The sequence below is a fragment of the Anas acuta genome, chromosome Z (assembly GCF_963932015.1).
Source record: "Anas acuta chromosome Z, bAnaAcu1.1, whole genome shotgun sequence".
In the NCBI taxonomy this organism is placed as follows: Eukaryota; Metazoa; Chordata; class Aves; order Anseriformes; family Anatidae; genus Anas; species Anas acuta.
This window is the reverse complement of record NC_089017.1, coordinates 21,686,045-21,706,120: the sequence shown is the minus strand read 5'-3', so window position 1 is coordinate 21,706,120 and position 20,076 is coordinate 21,686,045. Positions and strand designations below refer to the sequence as shown.

The following is a 20,076-nucleotide window of genomic DNA, read 5'->3' as shown; positions in this document are numbered from 1 at the left end:
GTGGTATAAGAGCTCCCCAGTAAGGACCCGCACACCCTAAAATGACACCAGCGAGTTAGGGCACATCAGTGTGTTCATGCCCAGTGCCACTTAGCTGGCTAAATGTAAACCCAAAAAACACAGTTTCTTGTCCAGCAAAGAGCTTCCAATGAACATGGTAACTGATGTAACTTTCCCTATTCTGTAAGAAGGCTGATTTCTTCCAATACCCTTCATATCTCAAGATTCTCTAAGGCACTCCCCCAGCCAAGACTGATTGTGGATACCTCAAACACAGGGAAGCTGAGCAGTGCTTAGGCCTTGTAAGCCACTCAATATTGAGATCCTGGCTTTCTGGGGGATGAAAAACACCCTGAAGAATTCTGTGACTTTCAAGGGGTAGCGACAGGAATTTTGATATAAATAAAATAGAAGATTTCAGAAAAGTTAATTCCTGCAGAAAGCAATATTTCCTGCTACTTCTTTGCATTTCTCTACATATGCAGAATAAGCACTGTAAGTTTACTTTCAGGCCAGAATCCAGGCCATACAGGCTGGTGACAGCAACTGTAGCACCAGTGTCTTCCTTGCTCTGCACTGTGGCCAGTGGAGGCCTCCTTTTCTTTTCCTTCTTTAGGGCTGTGGAAGGAAAGAAGGAAAGGAACTGGAGAGCAGGTAGTGGGAAAAAAAAAAAAAAAAAAAAAAAAAAAAAAGAAAGGTCGTGCCCCTTCACACCAACACAATGTACTGGAGAAAAATCCTCTTCTAGGCAGGAAAGCAGGCCAGTACTTAGCAGACCTGAGGAACTGAACTTCCAGGGTATGTGCTGCTGTATAACGTTATTTTAGATCAGGACAAAGGTAAGGGACACCTCTTGGCCAAAGAGATGCCAAGACAACATAGATCAATAGCATAAATATATATATATATAACATGTAAATGAGCTTTATAGATCAAAGAGTTTGGCTCTGTGTATATATTATATAAAACAACTGGAATGTTTTATACACAGCCAGCATTTTTTTTTTCTGCCAAATAATTATGAAGGATTCGAGATCCTTAATACCGCTTCCAAGTCATATCAGGCACTAGCTGAACTGTACAGCAAGCACCAGCAAACTTGCATTTCCTGTTCTTAAATGTTTTGAGGCTCTCGGAGGTTTAGCTGCTGAACTTTGAGATACAGATCATAGTAACAGCAGTAGAACAGAACAAAGGGAGGGGAAATGCAACTGAAGCAGAAGCTTAAACCAAAGCAGTAAACTGCATGTTGTTGATGTCCTTTTATTAAGAGGACATGAAAAGAACATTATAATGGATTCAAAACATTGGGGGATGGAGAGAAAAGGGGTGGGGGGGGAAGGGAGAAGAGACAACACTCTAAACAAGTCATAGAATCATACTTCCATGGAGAGAAAATCTCAAATAATTTATTGACCTTCAGTTTCACATTGTGAAAAAAAAAAAAATTTAAAAAAAATGCAAGTTTTACAAAACCTTAAGACGTAGTAGCAAACAAAAAGACACAACATAAACATTTTACTTCTTCACTTGTACAGTTTTCTTTTAGTACATGAACCACATCTTCAATAGCCAGGAAAGGGAACATTATTCTGCTCTAATCACTCTTACTCAGACAGGTGTCAGACCTAAAGAAAAGGGGCTGCACAATTATACCAGAAGAGGAAGGCTGTCCTTTGTTACATGTTTCTACAGCAACCAGCCTGCAAAATAAGAGGAACCTTCTCGTCTTATGCCAAGGTTTTTGTGTGCACTCCGCTGTGAACTGCACTCGCTTCAAAGCGCAGGGTGTTCCGCAGGACGGGCACGGTCCAGCAGCCAGCCAGGATCCCCACACCAGTTCAGAGCAAGAGCCCAGCACATTTATTCCCTGCAGAGCCAGAGGCCCACCCTGGCTCCAGCTTCCTCTGGCCTACACACAAGAATTAGTATCAAGGGCTTGAAAGCAGACCACAACTTTGGAAACAGCTGCAGAAAACTCATCCTGCTTTTGGAAGCTGTGCGGTGCCGCGGAGCATTTCTACCACAAGCTAAGCAGAGAGGTGCAGAGCAGCTCCACGTCCAGACTGTAATCAGTTTGACGGGGAAAACAGGTCTTGAACCTGTACGCCCTTACTCAAGGAAGGGGGCCCCGGGGGACCTGGTTCTTCACTTCCTTGTACCTCGCACAGTCACTAGCGCCTGGGGAGAGGACATGCAAAACACGGGATGTCTGACGTGATAGCTCACTTTGCACTTGTGGGAGCAACCCACAAGATGCGAGGCACCAGCAGTTCAAGCCTTCAGCAGGGCAATCTGTGCAAGCAAAGGGATACAGAGGGGAGATCTATCCTACCTAAGATGTTTTCCTATTGCTTGAAAGCCAGCTAGGAGAAAGGAACCAATGAGGGGCAGAGGGAGGCTGTGGGTTTAAACACTTTTTTATTCTATAATTTCAACAAATCGGTTTAACCAGAGGAACTACAACTGTTTGCATCTAGCTGGGCCTCACCTTTAAAAAAAAAAAAAAAAAAAAAAAAAAGCTGCTAATGCCTTTGCTAATTTATATTGTCCCAGTATTCACAGAACTCCAAGTACTCTATTTCTGAAATGTAAGGGTCTACTCCAAACACCAAGTCAAACTTAAGGCAGCACAGAGAAACTTCCAGTGACCAGTGTAAATACTTTCAGATGACAAAGCTTTCACAACTACTGCTACACCACTGTCACACAGAGAAAGGCAAGCATCACCAATGTGACTATTTTTGTTTCGCATGCACGCATGCAGCTGTTTACTTATACCGCAGCACACACCAACCATGTTACTGAATGTGCCAGTTAAGTTGGGCTCCAGAAACATTTAGAAAAAAACACAGTACAATACATGCTTCATAACAGAATCTGGCAAAGAAAGCACCTGTGAAAAATAAGCTTCTGAAGTCCAGAAGGAAAAGAGTAGGTTTGTGTCTATCTCAAGACCAGACAGAAAAAATACATATTTAAAAGTAAGTTTAGTTTCTCAGGACTGTACCTGATGCTCCTGAGCAACCAAGTGTTTACATACATACCTGACTATGGAAACAAAAGGCAGAAGAGTCTGAGGGTTATTTTTAAGACTAGGAGTTTTGAAATTCATTTTCTATCCCCATGGGAGTTTTGCTAAAGCACTTGGGTCTTTCACACCTGCCCACTCAGATGATCATCTGAAATCCAAGTTGATGAGGCAATCTGGTCAGTGCAAAATTGCTGCTCTTTTTTCCTTATTTTATTTTTTATTAAAAAAAAAAAAAGACTTCATCACTAACATATCTTGAGGTTTTTTGCTTTTATTCTTGAATCAGCCACACTCCACTCATTCAGGTTGATGTGGCTAATATTGAAAGTATCCCCTTTTCTAATCCAATAAATAAATAAATAACTTTGGACAACAACTTCACCTGGGCTTGGTATCCAGAAGCTATTCCACAGTATTTGCGTTGCAATCAGGTAGCTGCACAAAGAGAGAGCTGCAAGTGATTTTGGCTGCTTCCAGAAAGGCATGACCGGCAAATGGCATGTAGCAAGGACACCATCTACAAGACACACCGCAAGCAACCTGGGGAGCTGGTGGCCTGAGAAAGTGACCTCCATGGCTTCTTCCTTTAGTATGGGTGTAATTTAAGATCCTGCCTTGTAATCCTTCCATTTCCGACCAGGAAGCCACCCCTCCCACCTCCGATCATTACCCAGCAGTTTTCTTTCTTTGTGCAGCAGAGCAAGTCAGCGATCACAAAATGTGCAAAACATACGACAATTCACACAAGCCCTTACAACATGAAGACAATTGCAGGCATTGTCTCAGCATGCAAGCACAGAACAATAAATAACTATATCTACAACAAGTAACGTAACAGGAATGGGACAGTCTGAATTACTTATAAATACAGGGAGGAAAGGGAACAATGAGCATTTGGGGGATGTCACTTTTGTTCCCCACTGTTGCGGGAACATTTCACCACTGTGTTCTTCCTTATCTAGGAGGTCACTTGCTGCACATTGCAGCGTGGGGTCCAGGAGATGCTGTAGGCACTGCCCACAGACCAGCACGCTCCAGCAAGTGGGATTCTCCAGCCGTGCCGCTGCCTCTTCAACCACAGCGGCATCGCACTGCTTCAGACCTGGCCTGCTTCCCCTGCAGCTGGTGCTGGCACTTCAAGCTGTCACAAAGGGAGGTGACAACCATTCCAAATTTCACATACAAACAGCGGAGTCCATGGAAATCAGGAGTTGTGTGCTGCACAGCTCGGAGAAGTCCTGTCTCTTTTGAAAGACTGATTAATAGTGGCATTAATCCACAATTACTAGCACAAGGACCAGATCATAGGTTCATTCATTCATTCATATTTAAACCACGTGCTGAAGCACTGAAGACAGTTTTTTCCTCCCATTCCTTCATGTCTAGGTTAGGTAATTTACAAGGTGCAGATGATTTTCTTCAAATGCAAGAGACGCTGAACGATTCTTCTTCATTAAAACCATTTCTCCAGATCTGAGGTTCCAATTCTCTTCTCCAAATAATGGAGTAAACTAAAAGCATGGGGACAAAGAGAGAGAGAGAGATTGAGAGGAGGCTTAAAAGGTTTTGCTGAGACAATGTGCCATAAGGTTTTTGTTAGACGTCAAAGAAAATCTAAAAGCTAGGCTTAGGATACAATCCAGTTGATGGGCTTCCCCGCCCCCTGCCACCTTAGTGTTCTTGTGTAATAGCCAACTACTGATAAATAAACCAGCCACGACAATTATTTAGGGTCAGATTCTGCCTTATTAGACCTACTTAGTAAACCATCCCACTGACCCCCAGAAAGAGGTCAGTTAATTTTTTGGCTATAAATCCAGTCATTGGAAAACTAAATCAAACTGGTCTAATGCTGCTTCACACGATGGGCTCTGCGTCCTGCATACTTTAACATTTCCATGTTACCCCAAAATTAACACGTCACTGTACAGGGTCTGTGGATTTGTTTTAAGTGAAATAAGCTTGTGCATTTCTCTTCTACAGAAGCTCAGCTGCACACAAAGCTTTTCTGTCACTGGGCCACAGCAAACCTGGCTGGAATAAAGCAGAAGGAGAGGTGAAGGTGTCTCACCCCAATGCCTCCTTTTACCATGAAGAACTCTGAATTGAATTTATTCACAGTATAGAAAGGGTCATATTAATCCCCCTACTTAAAACATCTCTGCTATTCATTAGAGCAGAAATCTGCTTCATTTCTTTTCACACAGCAACACACCATGCATCAATAATTCTATCCTGGAGTCTTTTATAAAAATTGATTGTTCAATGAAAAATTCAGTCTTTGGATGCTGAGATTGTGCTTTCCTTTTTCTCTTTGAAGCCATATTAAAATGCCAGCTTCCAAACCATCATCAGCTCGTTAACAGTCATTTCTGACAGCACTGCTACCATTTTCAGAGTCAAATCCTCCTTCACTACAATGCAAAGAAGCTCCAGTGAACTCACAGTTCGTTTCAACATACTGAATCTCTCAAGCTGTTATATCTAAGGCACAAAAGGGAACACTTACAGGAAATACAGCAGCCTATGTAACAACCCCAAGAATCATGCCTTTTTGCAGTTTGGGGCTTGAAACAGGTTATCAAAAAAAAAAAAAAAAAAAAAAAGTAAAAAGGTCTCTGCATTTAGTGTTGATTATCTAGACATTCTTTTCTTCAGGGTAGCATGTCATTCTTCCTTCCCATTGAAACACACACAGAAGCATTGAAGCTAAAACAACCTTTCCTGTTATGGGATGAACTTTTATATAGATAGATAGATACATATATAGATATAAAATATATATATGTGTGTGTGTGTATATATATATATATATATATACATGTATACATATATATGTGTGTATATATATATACACATACACACACACACACATACATACGTGGGTTGCATATACATATATTTTATAAAATATATGTGTGTGTATATATATATATACACACACATACATACATATATATATATATATATATACATACATATATGAAAAAATATCCCCAACCTACTCAAAAGCCCCAAGTTTGAGGAAAGGGACAAAGCAGACTGAAGTCTTCCTAAAAGCTGACAGATTGGGGCCACACAGCGCCATGAAAACAGGATAATCAGAAGTAATTTCCTTTTTGTCCCTCCCACCCACTGACAAAGCAGCAGGAGTCAGTGGAGAAGAAAAAAACAAAAAAAAAAAAAAAAACAACAAAAAAAAACTTTTTGCAGGATGAGCACACAACATTGGAGAGATTTCAGTCTGCGGTTGCATTCATTCAGTTATCTTGTGTGTTAGTGAAGCTAAAGTAATGGCTTTTAACAAGATATTGCAAAGCAAATGAAAGCTTTTTGCACCGCTATATTCTGAGGACGTGCTTTCAAAATACAACACACCATCTCATGCACTGTAAATGTTAGAACAATTAAGTCAGTCTCTGAAGAATAAGTCAATATTTTTCTTGGCACAGACTTGAGTCCGGGCATTCAATACTACTGTTCTGATAACACTGAGAACTGCTGGAAGTGAGTAGTAGTAGGAATTGACCAAGGATGTTGTTCCCAGGGAGCGGGGAAGCCACTGCACAGAAATCAAGCCTTCTGCCTGCTTTGCTTTCCATCAGACAGTGCGGTCACCCCAGCACCTCGGATGTGGTGAGCCTCAACGGTTTGCCCTGCCTTCTCAAGACTAGGTCTGGGAAAAACAAAGGAGATAACACTGCCCAATTTCACATGAGATTTCTGTGCAGGCCCATGTGAAGCAGCAGGTCAGATCTCATGTTCTCTACTCAAAGCTCCCAGTTGGCTGAAAGACAACTGCAAGGTGAATCCTCGGTTTACCTCAAGGATTACAGAGAGAAATGGACTTCACAGCTACCACTAAATTCACGAGTGTATTCTTTTATCTACACTGCTTCAAAGACTTTTGGGCTTGACATTTATTGCAAGAGTTGGGCAAATGTCTCCAGCTGCAAAAGTTAACAGAAAAAAAAAAAAAATCCAACACACCACTATGGTCTGAACCTTGGGAGTCTCTAAACATGAGCTGTTCTTCCTAATTTCTGGAGAACCTATTTCAGTTGCACCTCTAGGTAACTTAGATGCAAATGCAAAGCTCGTGTAATTATTTCAGCTGCATTTACTTGTCTTGTACCTTCTAACAAGGCTGCCTTCATGGTCCCATTGCACGCAGTTCAAATCCAAAACCAAGTTACCACTCACAGGTCACGCAGATTATTTAGGATTAAGAACGCCACTATGCTTCTTTGTTTGGCTGGTGGTAACAGCGATTCTGTTCTGAGGTCTCCCAGGGGGAGAAAAGCAATACAACAACACTAGCAGGCGTCAGCCAGATCTGTTGCAAAATACATAGACTAACAGTTCTGGAAAAAGTTCAGTAACATATTTTAAGTGATGCAACACTTGGAAGGATAAAAATTAGGAAAAGCGGGAATTAGTTGGAACAGGTAGCAGTCTAGCACGTAAAAAAAAAAAAAGAGTTTTGAAGGATGTTGGCAATATGTGTAGGTACCCAGATTTATTTATTTATTTAATGAATGTTTTCTCCCTTCCTCCTAAAAATCATAAATTTACAAGAATGAAACAAGTGAGGCCACACAGAGACTTACTTGTGAGAAGACACAATGCTGAAGTTGCAACTGGTAAGAGCTTGGCCCATTATGTATAATTAAATTGTTTTGGAACATTGTGTGCTATAGACTGGTAATTATTTCAGCCAGCAATATTAATTATATGTCTTCCTGACACTACATCTAGCCCAACATATATGTCCATAAATATTTTGAAAAATATGTACTTTAAAGTGTATCAATGGGCCAAATTCAACCTTAGCCCAGGCAGGTGCGACCTTGCTGTCTAGGCGAGATAGAAAACCAGGCCTGAAGTGCTCGTAAAACACCTTTCATGGATGTAAGTCAGCAAGTTTCCCCAAAGAAGAAAGCATGCTGCTTGCCTGGAAATGCAAGTGAATTCACTATCATGCTTCAGATCAGGATTTACAATCCCAGCTACTGGATATACAGTGACCTGGCTTGTGCAGTCAGGAAAATAGCACGGAACCCTTGCTTAGCAAGCATTTGCTATTTAAATGTAGAGCGGGATTCAGGTTTCAAAAGATTCTCTGCATTTCCCCACTAGCACAGGATCTAGCAAAAATAACATTTTTCATCATCTAAATCATGCAGCAAAAAGCTCCACGAAGAGCAGTGGATGCAGGGAATGTGGCAAACTACCTGCAGCACCTGGCTTTGTCACAGCCTCAGTGTCTGGCTTACAGCAGCCCGTGAACGTATGTGCCTCACTGCTCCAGCTGCGCCCGTGGGTTGCATATACTCACCCTCCCCAGAGCTGCGGCTGAAAGCTTTGTGAAAAACATTATTACTCTGGAATTTAAAGGTGCTGTTTCTTACCTGATAATTTCTAATTGCAACACACACACAATTATGAGGGGAGGTGCTTCCATGTGCTGACAAACGCCGTGGGAATTAGCGAATAGGGCACGGTTGTTATGCTGTTCCATACATCTAACGTGGGATCATAGCAGTCCAACGTTTTGCATCGCTGAATGCCGAAGTAGCCTCCAACAACGTACAGCTTGTTTCCAGATGCCACTGCATGGCAGCTCATTCGCTTGGCTGTCACATCTCCCACCTTAGTCCACTGGTACGTCTCACTGTTGAATTTGTAAGCGGAGCATGCAGAGAATTCGGTGTCTCCACCCATAATAAAAATCTGGTTACCCAGAACAGCTGCAGCTGTGTAGCGCCAGGGCTGGGGGCAGGTGGCTGGTACTGTCCATCTGTTTTCACACTGATCATAGCACTGAACTTTGGGCAGCTTGTCGTGGCTGACACTGGTACCTCCGAAAGCAAACAGCTTAAGCTTCGCACTGACTACAGCTGCATTGCTCACTCCCTCTCGCAGTGGGGCAACCATGGTCCATTTGTTGGTGACGGGGTCATATTGTTCAACTTGCTTTAAGGATACTGAAGGGGAAGCTGGAAGGCAACCTGTTGCAGCGGTGTGTCCTCCTACGACATACAAGCAGTGCTTCAGCTCGGCAGAGCCATGCCCAAACCGAGCTACCAGCATGGGAGCAGCCTTCGACCACTCCTCGTGAAGAGTGTCATACACCCACACGTCTTTGGAGACTCCGTTTTCTGATCCCCGTCCCCCAGTGATATACACTTTGCAGCCTATGGCACAAGCACTGAACTCTTTCCGTGGACTCGGTATGTCAGCCTTCGGAATGATCTCCTTTGCCTTTTGGTCCACCAGGTACAGCTTGTCACACATAAAGGTTTGGCCACCCAAAAGAAAAAGCGAATGGCCAGTTTTACGGGGCCTGGCACACAGGCTAGTGACCACTCCGTCATTCTGTAAGATCTTTAACTTGCATCGTATCGACTCTTCCACTATCTCTTTGCTTTTCCTTTGCTTGGTGATAAGTTCTTCCATTGCCACGTTCTCCATGAGGTATATGGCTGGCAAGAGGGCCAGCCTCACCGTCTGCAAGAGCTCGGGCAGATAGCAGTGACGCTTACTGAGGTCGTAGTTGACCCAGTTGATAGCCGATTCGTATACCAGCCTTTCATCTTCTGTTTCTAATTCTTCACTGGAAAGGAGCTGCACTACCATGTCTTTGGGCAGCTGGAGGAAGTCTTCGCTTTTACTGATACTCTGGAAGTTGCTAAGGCACATCCTCCAAGAGAGTTCATAAAGCTTGGTGCACTGGTGAGCATCTGACAGCAGCAGCATGCCAAGACAGTTGGTGGGATGAAGGTTTTTCTCCAGAAACTCTGCACAAGCATCCCTAATGTCCTGGAACTCCAGCATATCGCCGGCCTCCAGCAGCGACTCTGCATTCTCCTCGTTGATGATAACCCTGGAGGAATACGCATAGTCCAGAAGCAGCTCCAGGACTTCTGGGTGAATGGAGTTATGGAAGTTGACTTCACTGTCCTGGCTCTCTTTCAGCCCCCCACTGAACATTGCCTCAAAATAGCGGCTGCAAGCAGCCAGAACGGCTCTGTGGCAGGGGAATGACCTGTTTCCAGCATGGAGAAGTACATCTGTAAAGAGACGCTGTTGACGCAGGAGGTTCAGGTGAGTAAGGACGCTATCGGCATAGGATGACTTGTGGAATAAGTATATGTTTATGGAGCCAGTACTGGCCCTAGATTTGCGATTTTCATGCATGCTGACTGACATTTTCTTCCACACCTACGAACAAACAAAAATAATAATACAATTAATGAGACAAATAATTTCATTGTTCCTTTTAGATATCAAAAAGTGTATCTACTATTCACTATAAGATGGGAAAAAGCCCTAATTTATAGATGAGTGGACAGAGAATTGCATCTACCTTTGGCATGTGTTTATTTTTTTTGTTAGATGAGTTTCATAAATGACATACTCCAAATTTGTTGCCCAAGAGCAGGTTTATCTTGGGAAACCTGATCTCCAACTTTCATAGCAATATAGTGCAAGCATGTAAGTCGGAGGAGAAAGAAAAGGAACCAGGACTGATTTTCTCACCCTTCCCCAGTCGAGACCAGCTGATTCATTACATATGTACACATGCACATGCTTGAAACATTCTCCTGTACTGAATCATAGCAGGAAGAGCTACCAGACAGAATACCTAAGGAATGTCAAAAGCTGCACGGGGAACAAAAAAACTACTAATCCCATTAGGAAGCTTCGCTTTGGTATAATGATTCCATATGCAACAGCAGAGAATGAAAAAGGGTAGCCTTAAAAGGAAAACCTAGCAAGGATCATAGGTTTAAACTTGCAAAACCCCTAAAAAAATATATATTATGATTGTATTTCAGAGATTACATCTCGAACTCTGCCAGCAGCTGCCTGCTGTAATGATACAGCATTTATGTGGCCAGAGTCAGCAAAAAGTTGTGTTTTCATTGTCAGCTGAAGCCACTGAGGCATCGCTGTGATGGAGCTACCTCAAGAGTCAGGTACTCAGAGCACAAGCCATTGACAGCTGCTGGTTACTTCTGAGGTGTGGAGGAGACATAAAACACAAGGCATACCCCATACTGTTCTTCTACTCCTGACAAACACAGAGCTGTTCAGTCTCTCTCTGGAGATGAATATTCCTGTTATCTGCCATGATATGTAGGCTTACATGTGATTAAAGGAGCAAGATTCTAGATTTAATTAAGAGTTGAGCCAAAACAGGGCAGAGCACATGGAGAAGGAGGAATACTGGCAACCACAAAAAGACAATGGCCAAAAAGCCACAGTGCAAACAAGAGGTGGAGCATATGGAGCCCACTGCAAGCTATGGCTGTGATTGCTATTGTAATCATCTCACTTCTCTCTGCAGAGGAAGCTTGGAGAAAGAAGAAAACCAGACTTCCCTAATAACTATGATATTCTCATGCTCAGAGTCCCTTTTACTGCACCTTCAAATAAGGAACGGGGTGAGAGACTACCTGGGAAGCTCCCAGTGCTCAAAGTCAGAGCATGACCCAGGACTGCCTGTGCAGGTGTTTAACATGGATGCACTTCCCTCTCTCACAGACTCAAACATTTTCATATTCCTGAGGATGTTTAAGCAATACTGTACAACTCTATTCCTGCATTTCACACTTAAAGATGACAGAAGAGGTTGAAAACCCTCAAAAAACTTTACTAAGTAATTTGTTTTTCTAGGTTCAGATGACCAGAACCTTCAACAAAATCAACACCACAGATGGTTCATTTGTCCAACAGACCCCATTTAAGAACATCCTGCTTGTGCATATGGAATATACACACACTCTTCAACAAATACAGATTAGATACAACTTAGTCAGCACCATCCTCCTCCCTAAATAATATACAGAATAATCAATTTGTCAGATACAACAGCAAGTTTTTCATATACCTTTCACTTCAGTCACAGGGGAAAAAAAAATAAACCACCCCCAAGCCAACACCAATTAAGAAACAAAGAGACACCTTACTGCAAAACTACAATAACTCATTTCCTATAATCTGGAAAATGACTTCCCTGGTGCAGTTCAAATAGGATTGAAAAGAGCAAGCAATACAGCTCAGTAAACAGTGCTCAGCCCAAACTCCTCCAAAACTGCAAAGGAACACTTCTCATGACAGCCACAAGGCAGAGCACCTGGCTCACTCTACCATGCAAAAGTTTGAAAAGGAGCTTTAAAACCATGTTCCCTAAACCAGCCTTTGCAATGCATTAACACTCAGCACAAAACAATTTAGGGAGGATGGCACATCCTCACAGCACAAATCCTTTTACAAGAAAAATGAAATAATCTTTAATGCAATTGTATTAACTGGCAAAGAGTCTGGCAAATAAAGACTGAGATGCCATTCAAGGATCCTGAACACTAATCTTGGGCTAAAATTACTCACTTAATCTATAGCCAAAAAGATTACACTGACCATACACTCTCAGGTTGAAACCTGCTGGAACTGAAGGATTACAGAAAGGGTCATGGCTCAAAACATTAGAACACAAACCGTGGAGAGACACAGATGGGAAGGGGAACCCATCACTGGCAAAGAATCCCCTGCAAGTTTTTAAAACTTCCACAGACTTTACCTTTTTTAATGCCATTACCATGCAACACACAGCATTCACTAGATGTCTACAGCTTGTCTTTCCTGGCACTGAGGAACTAATCCTGCAAGGTCTAATTGCCAGGGAGCAGAATGGGAGCTAAACACCCACCGATCAGAGACAATAGAGTCACTAGGATCTGAAGACTAAAGATGCTCACTGCCCCCCTTCCTCTCCCTCCCAGTTAAGTGATAATGTAGACACCACAGCCTAAGCGTGCCATGATCTCTACAGTATGCCAGGAAACATGATTCTTATCCTGTACCCCTATATGCTGGGGGAACTCAGAACACACTGAAAACTTTGTTTTACCATGCAGAGAGGATTTATAAACAGGGCTGGTAAAGTTCATGTCAAAGGCTGCAAACACAGGCACTCAGGTCTTTCACGGGGCTCTGCACTCCTGCAAGCACCACTGGCGAAGGATCGCTCAGAACGAGCCCACAACCACAACAAAATAGATGCAAACTTAAAAAACCCACCCTGCAGCTAAGCATACGTTGGAGGCTAGTGAGCTACAGACCATATGCAGAGGGGAGGAACAGATCACTGCACGTTACCCAAGCCCACCCACAGCCTCAGTAACAAACGCTACTGTTAAAAAATGGAGAGATAGGCTCTCAGACTGCTCCTGAGAAAGGCATTCAGCATTTCACCCCACTAGAACAGAAGACCGTGTCTTTCTGTGAGCGATGTCATGTCTTATGAACCACTTGTCCATTTCACATACCCTGGTCTTTAACCATTCCAGTAACATCGCCTTTATCACCACAATGTCATCTATTGAGAAGAATTCAAAGTATGCCAATTCACATTTAAGATAAGCTAACATATTTCCCCAAACAGAGCAAAGATACATATCTATACGCATCTCTTTCCTCCGCTGTGGTTGCTGAGATTAGCTCACACATGGACTAGTCAAACACCCTTAAAGGCAATTATCACAATTTACTAACAAGCAGTGTTTCTGTAAGCATCCTTTAGCAGGTCCTAACAATTAGCTGGGTCCAGAAGCTCACTGGAATATTAAACGGCATAAATGACATCTCTGATTTCTCTATTTGCTGCTGGAAATTATGCAAGCCTCAAATTCTTCAGCGGAGGTAATTTACAGTCAGTGAGCAAATGTTCATCTTGAATAAAATGAGTCAACTCCCTTCAGGCAACTTTTCCTTAGAAATAATAATATTTGTATGTAAAAGACAAGAAGTGGTCAGCAAATTACAGATATAGATTTTATCTAGGAGCAGAGGTTCAACCAAGACTTTGATTTATAATTACACTTCAACAGGCTACTTGTCACAGCAGCCCAGCAGTAAACACTACTTTAAAGCTGAACAAGACTCCCTGCCCTACTTCTCTGGAGCTCGACAGCATGCAGGTCTCAGCCTAAACCAAGTGTAAAAATAGGTATTTTCAAATTACTGACACAGCCACGGTGCAGAGTCATTTTACTACGACCCTGTAATTACTTGGGGCTGGTTGAATTTTGTGCAGGATCAGTGAAACGGCTGGAGGAGAGGCAGTCTGCTGTACGTCCCATTGATTGAACCGGTCCTGCCTTCAGCCGCTAGCCCCGCAGCGCTGCCACCAGCCCCGCAGAGCCGGACCCCGATCCCGCCCCAGCTCCTCCAGGAGGACCTTGGCGGCTTCCTGGGACCTGCAGCGGGACGGAAAGCAGAGCACGCTGCTCCTGCAAGGAATGCAGCGCTGCTCACCGCACGCAGACAAAGAAACCCGGCTCTGGATTCCCCGCAGCTCACCCGGTCGCGATGCCCAAGCGACTCCCCCTCCCCGCCCTCTCTGAAACCAAAACTTCAGTTTTCCTCCCCAGAAACAGCGCGAGGAGCCCGGCCGCCTTGCGCTGCCCTTTACAGACCCACCACCACGTGCAAAACTTTCTGCCCGGGGGCAGGCGCAGCCGCTCCGCAGCCAGCCCCGCGGCTCCCGCTCCCTCCCCACCGCCGCCGGGGGTGTCGCGACCCCCGGCAGGGCTCCCCGGGGGCAGCGGGGACCCCGGTGCCCATCACCGGCACCTCGGGGCAGCACGGTCCGTGCCGTGCCCGGGTCGCAGCGCGGCCGCGGAGCCCCCTACCCCAATCCCCCCGTCCCGGAGCGGTGCGGAGCGGTGCGGAGCCCTCCCGCTTTCCTTCCGCGGCCGCGCAACAGGTCGCCGGGCACCGACTTACAGCAGCAGCAGCGGCTCCGCGGCGTCCCCTGTGCCTCCGCGGCCGGCGCAGCGCCGCGCATGGGAGGGCAGCGGGGTGCGGAGGGGCGCGGAGGGGCGCGGAGAGGCGGCCGGGCAGGCTGCGCTGCCGGGCGGAGGTGGTGCCGCCGGAGGGAGGCGGGCCGAGCAGGGAAGGAGGGGAGAAGGAAGGGAAGGAGAAGGAGGAAAAAGAAGAAAGGGGCGGCCGCTGCTGCTGCTGCTCCTGCTGCTGCTGCTGCTGCTGCTGCTGGCACCGCCGGGCCGCAGCTCTGCCCCGGCGGCGGAGCGGGGAAGGGGTATATGGGCGGGGGGCGGGCGGACAGCGCATGCAAAGCGGCTGGGTGACACCCGGGGGAGGGACGTGGGGGAAGCGGGCGGCAGCACCACCACCAGCACCACAACCACCACCAGCAGCAGTAGTAGCAGCAGCAGCAGCAGCAGCGCTGTCACATAAGCCCGCATCCCGCACGGGGCGGCGGGGCTCCCGCGGGTCCCGCAGCGGCTGAGGGGGAGCGCTCCGCTCGGCAGACGGGGAAAACAGCCGCCCGGGGTGTGGGACAAGCAGCCGGGCTCCCGATGTGCGCGGAGCCCCGCGGAGGATGCGCCGAGCCCCGCGCCGAAGGGTCCCGAAGGCTGCGAGCGCCGCGCTGCCCCTCGCCCCGCCGGGAAGCTGGAGCCTGGCTTTAATTATTTGCCCATTAACCAAGCATGAGAAAAACGCTCTTGTGCAAAAAGGCCGATTTCGGAAATAAACATTTTCTAGACATAACAGCGGTGTTTACACAATGGTATTGTGCAGCTCTCAACAACAGCAACGAAATTAGAAATGCACGACACCCTTCTACACATTGTGCACAATGCTGATTTGCCATTTGCTAACACAGTTTGCAGCAATGGCATTAGTCTAAAGAAGCTTGAAGGAAGATAAGAGCAGTTATTTGCTCCCACCAGCAGGAAACTCCTAGCTGCATGTAACAGTTTGGAGAATTCATTTGTTCCCCATAAAGAAATGTCACCTACGTCTCTCCTGTTGGAGAGAAGCCCTGTAAGCAATTCACTAGCTTGCAGGGGGTTACTTGTATTTCTGCTGCTGGACTGCAAAGACTGCAGATAAGCACACACTCAGCGTATAGCAGGACACATCTGAAATTCTAGAGGGCCAGGGGATGTATGCAGGCACAGAGAGCATGTCTAAGCTGACAGCAGATGAGAGTAATTTGTTTCACAGGCTATTTCTTTTTACAGTACTGTTTGATTATGACATGAAGAATTGGAGATTGCAAGGTCTGAAAATGTTGTGTATCACTATGTAATAAATAAAGTGTATTTCAAAACTATCTAGGTGTGAGAAGCTCTTGGAAATTGTAAATGACCTTATACAAGGGGTATTCGTGGACTCCATGCTCACTTGAGTCAAGCAGGTCCAGTGGATTTTGAATTAGTCTGTGAATGTTTGACCTTTCTTGCACCATAGATTGTCCATATTGCAAGTCTGGGTTTTTCCTTTCATCATAATATTTCCCACAAAATATTTTGATCCTTTTTTCTCCCAGTTTTCCCCAGCAAAGCCTGCAGAGATTCCACTCAAATCCTGCCCTAGTGGTGCTAATTCCATTATGGTGAATTCTCCATAGTCAGGTATCAGAAAGTCAGATTTTATCATCCAATACAACCAAAAAACAAGGGATACATCACTTCCTGCAGTGTCAGATCTGTTCTGCTCCCTTCAAACAGGCAGATGAGTGATCACCATGAGTGAAAAACAGAAATAGCAACGTTATTAATCTATTGCTCAGTGACGACATCTGTGCCATGGGACTGATTTTGCTCATTGTGATGAGGAATGGTCAGTGAAAATTGAACTCTGTAGAGAGGACAACATACAAGGCTTACACAGCTGCTCACAGCTCACGTATTTGGACAATACTCTGGGTGACTAGAATGAGCTAGTAATCCTATAAAAGATGGACCAGATGAAGTACTGGTCTTCCTTGTCCCCCATAAAACAAGGAACCTGTTGAAGTTAATCAGGGCAGAATAATTGGATAAAGCAAGAAATCATCTGCTGGGGAAACAGCTACATGGCCAGACAACCCCTTCTGCATGCATGTAAGTCAGCGCACATGCACTGTATGAAACAGGGCTGTTGGTGGGAGCAGAAAGGGGAGGAGAAGAAAAAGTAACCCTGTAGTCCTCTGCCAGTTCCACACCTGAAAGGCTTACAGACCACAACAGTGGTTCTCCCCAGTTTCTTTCTACAAGCTCCTTTTCATACCAGATGACAAAGAGCATCCATACCACCTCTGCTCCTCCCTGCATGGGGGTTAACACCAGGCAGCTCTGGTTGTAAAGGCAGTTTAAATCACATTTATAACAAGAATCCTTGCCTGGTTATCATGGGAGAAATGCTCAACAAATCAACCTGGTCCAAAGCAAATCTTTGGCCCAGTTTAAATTGGTCTAAGACAGGTCACATTTAAACATGGTTCCGGTTGAGCCAGTTTTGTAGATGGGCCAATCTGTATTTTGACACTGCTGAAAACAAAGTTGGCCTAGCCTATCCCAGGACATAGTTTAACATGCCCACTGGACTAGTTTAAACATGTTTCTCCCAGTATTTGTATGCCAGGATCTTTGAAGTGTTGCTAAATATCATGATTTTATCACAAATCACAAGATAATTGGCATTTTTCTCAAAGCCTCAGCTTCTAGAGTCATGTGAAATTGATAATCTCTTAGGGTTTGCATTTATTTATTTATTTGTTTTAATAAAAAAGATTTAACAATGACTTTGTGGAGTGGAAGTGTGGCCTTCAAAAATAGAAGGCGTACAAAACCCCAAATATTTTCTGTTTTAATCTCTGGAATTTTAAGTGCCATGTTTGACTCCAAAACAATTGGGGTAGCAAAAACTTCTTTGTTCAGCTCAAATCCAGCTTGCTATGCTTAGAAGCACTGCTGGTTTAACTAAATGAGTTTCACCTCACACTTTATTTAAATTGGCTTGGCTTCTGTGTTGAGACAAGTTCTTGGATTCTTGAATGTATAGCAAACTTTATAATATGGCTTTATTGACACTTAAAAGTTTTGCAGGCATGCCTTTGTAGCTAAAACATCTTCCAGACTACCCTAGCCACACCAGCAAGAACTCTAACGCAGACAGAGCTCTACCAGCAAAATAAACTATTTACCAGTGCAGGCTGTTACATTCAGGAGATCGAAATTTTTGTTTTGTTTTGTTAGTATCAGCTGCATCTACACTAGCAGGGTTTGCCAGTACAGCTATCTTGGCAACCCTTTTAAATGCAAACAAGCTGTATGTGCCCGCAGAACAGACTGAGATCTCATTTTTAATGCTATTAAACAGCTGTGTCTTGGGCTTTTGCCTTGTTAGACTCTTTTAACCACATTATTTTGTTCAACTGCTAAATAAACAGCATGGGGTTAAATGTATTAGAGTAATTTATCTTCATTCCTTCCTAATTTACACTTCGAATGAATTAATTAGAATGATCTAATTAACACTGTACAATAGCAGTACCAGTGCCAGAGATCTCTCAGGGGGATGTGGCCAGGAACACCCCTCAGTGACCCACACCTGCTTTTCTTATCATTTGTCTTTGATGAGCTTCTCCAGCCTGGCCTGGAAACAGAGGTTTGGTTGGTACAGCCCAACATGGCACTGTGCTTGCTTAGTCCCAGAGACTATCTGAAGTGTCTGACGGGAGGTCAACAACCAACAGTTCTTAGCAGCAATTATGCCAGCTTTTCCATTTGTTTTGAGGGGAGAAATCCTTCTTTGTCTTGTTCTCCTCACCTCTCTGTATGCTGCTTTTTTTTTTCTATAGGATTACATTCAGACAGTCCCTTAGATGTCATTTCTGCATGGCATGGCAGCTCAGCATGAGAGGAAAATGTCTACTGCTGTCTAGAAACTAGCAGCACTAAGGGGCAAATTTTTGTGTAAGTGACATGTAACTGCTACTCTCCGAGACATTTATACTGCCCCAGTGGGACAAATGGTTGTAAGGTGGGAGTCCCTTCTCTCTTGGAAAGTACGTGAACACCAGAACATTTGAAGACAGTGAGCTATGACATTATGTAATGTATAAGAGAGAGGACATGTCAGGCCTTGGTTTCCATTTAAAAGTAAGTATGTTTTGCACAAAATGTTTTCAAAAAGGGTCATTGTGACTTTAAAACAATGTTATAGATGTGGATAATGTCTGGACTGGTTGAGAAACAGAAAGATTTTTAAGATTTCTTAATCCTTAGGAGAAACCCTGGGAAAAGCCTTACTGTTGCATCTAGTCCAGAATTCACAACTCTGCGCTATTCCAGCAGTACATCTATACAGAAAATCAGTATTGAGAGAAAATATGTCTTAGGCTATGAGGAAAAGCCTTCCAGTTCAGCTTTTTGTAAAGTCCCTTTATGCATCTGATCATTTTCCAGTTCGTATTGCTCTCTAGATACCCCCAAGAGTCTCCGCTACCTAACTTTTATGTTTTGTCTACTCCGTATTGCCTGGGCTCTCTCTTAGCAAGAAAAATCGCTCTTGGTCAGTGAAGACAACAGTGATAACGACCTACTTTTGACCGAGTTGGATTAGCAAGGGGTCCCAATTATTTCTGGTATGCAGGCTACTTCCCACAGACATGTGGCCGAGAGCAGTACAGGGAGCACCGCTACAAAGAGTGGTTGATGCCACTTCTGTCACCACTTCTGACATTCAGCGTCATCACTGTCACATTCAGCAAAAGTCTTAGCACCTTATCCATACATTCAGGAGATTTCTGTGCGTGTCCTTGCTGCCTATTTTCCCCTCTGCACGGTGACTCCACACGGGCTTCTTTTCAGGAGCTGTCTCCGGTCTCAGTGCAGACTCTGGGCTTGCAGCAGCCTCCCTCTGCTTCTCTCTTCCTAAGTAGCAGTGGCCCCCAGTGGTGACAGCTACGCCGGCTTCCCATTTCAGGTTATTCCGGTCTGTACTGAACAGCCTCCATGCTCTAACAGGAACGTGGCCTAAGGACTAGCGAGTTCCTCACATCTTCCAGTTCTGCTGGGACTATGGGCCAGTTCCTTCGCATCCCTTCCAACCCCTACACGCCTAAGCTTGGAAACAACCAGTGCTGATCAGTCTCTGAGAATGTGGCTGTTCCTTACATTATCCATTAAAATGTTTAGGCTTTTAGAAGGGACCAGGTGACTCAGTGAACAGTGTGTCATCTA

At 44.6% G+C, this 20,076-nt stretch overlaps 2 protein-coding genes across 4 annotated transcripts in view; one reads left to right on the top strand and one right to left on the bottom strand.

The window, feature by feature from the left end:
• Positions 1–1,387: 1,387 nt before the first annotated feature.
• ENC1 (ectodermal-neural cortex 1) lies at positions 1,388–15,129 on the bottom strand. 2 transcript variants are annotated; one of them, XM_068666135.1, is made up of 3 exons: positions 14,828–15,129; positions 8,446–10,258; positions 1,388–4,545 (listed from the first exon to the last, which is right to left on the bottom strand). In XM_068666135.1, exon 2 carries the CDS (start codon positions 10,244–10,246, stop codon positions 8,477–8,479), a length of 1,770 nt encoding a protein of 589 aa, XP_068522236.1. In that variant the 5' UTR covers positions 10,247–10,258; positions 14,828–15,129; the 3' UTR covers positions 1,388–4,545; positions 8,446–8,476. The 2 variants fall into 2 exon arrangements, with proteins under 2 accessions (XP_068522236.1, XP_068522237.1); XM_068666136.1 differs by lacking the exon at positions 14,828–15,129 and adding an exon at positions 10,404–14,697.
• HMGCR (3-hydroxy-3-methylglutaryl-CoA reductase) overlaps positions 14,751–20,076 on the top strand; it is a 282,132-nt gene continuing 276,806 nt past the window's right edge. For both annotated transcript variants that reach the window (XM_068666134.1, XM_068666133.1), the window contains exon 1: positions 14,751–14,756. The gene's annotated coding sequence lies outside the window, so the exon portion shown is untranslated. The remainder of the gene's footprint in view (positions 14,757–20,076) is intronic.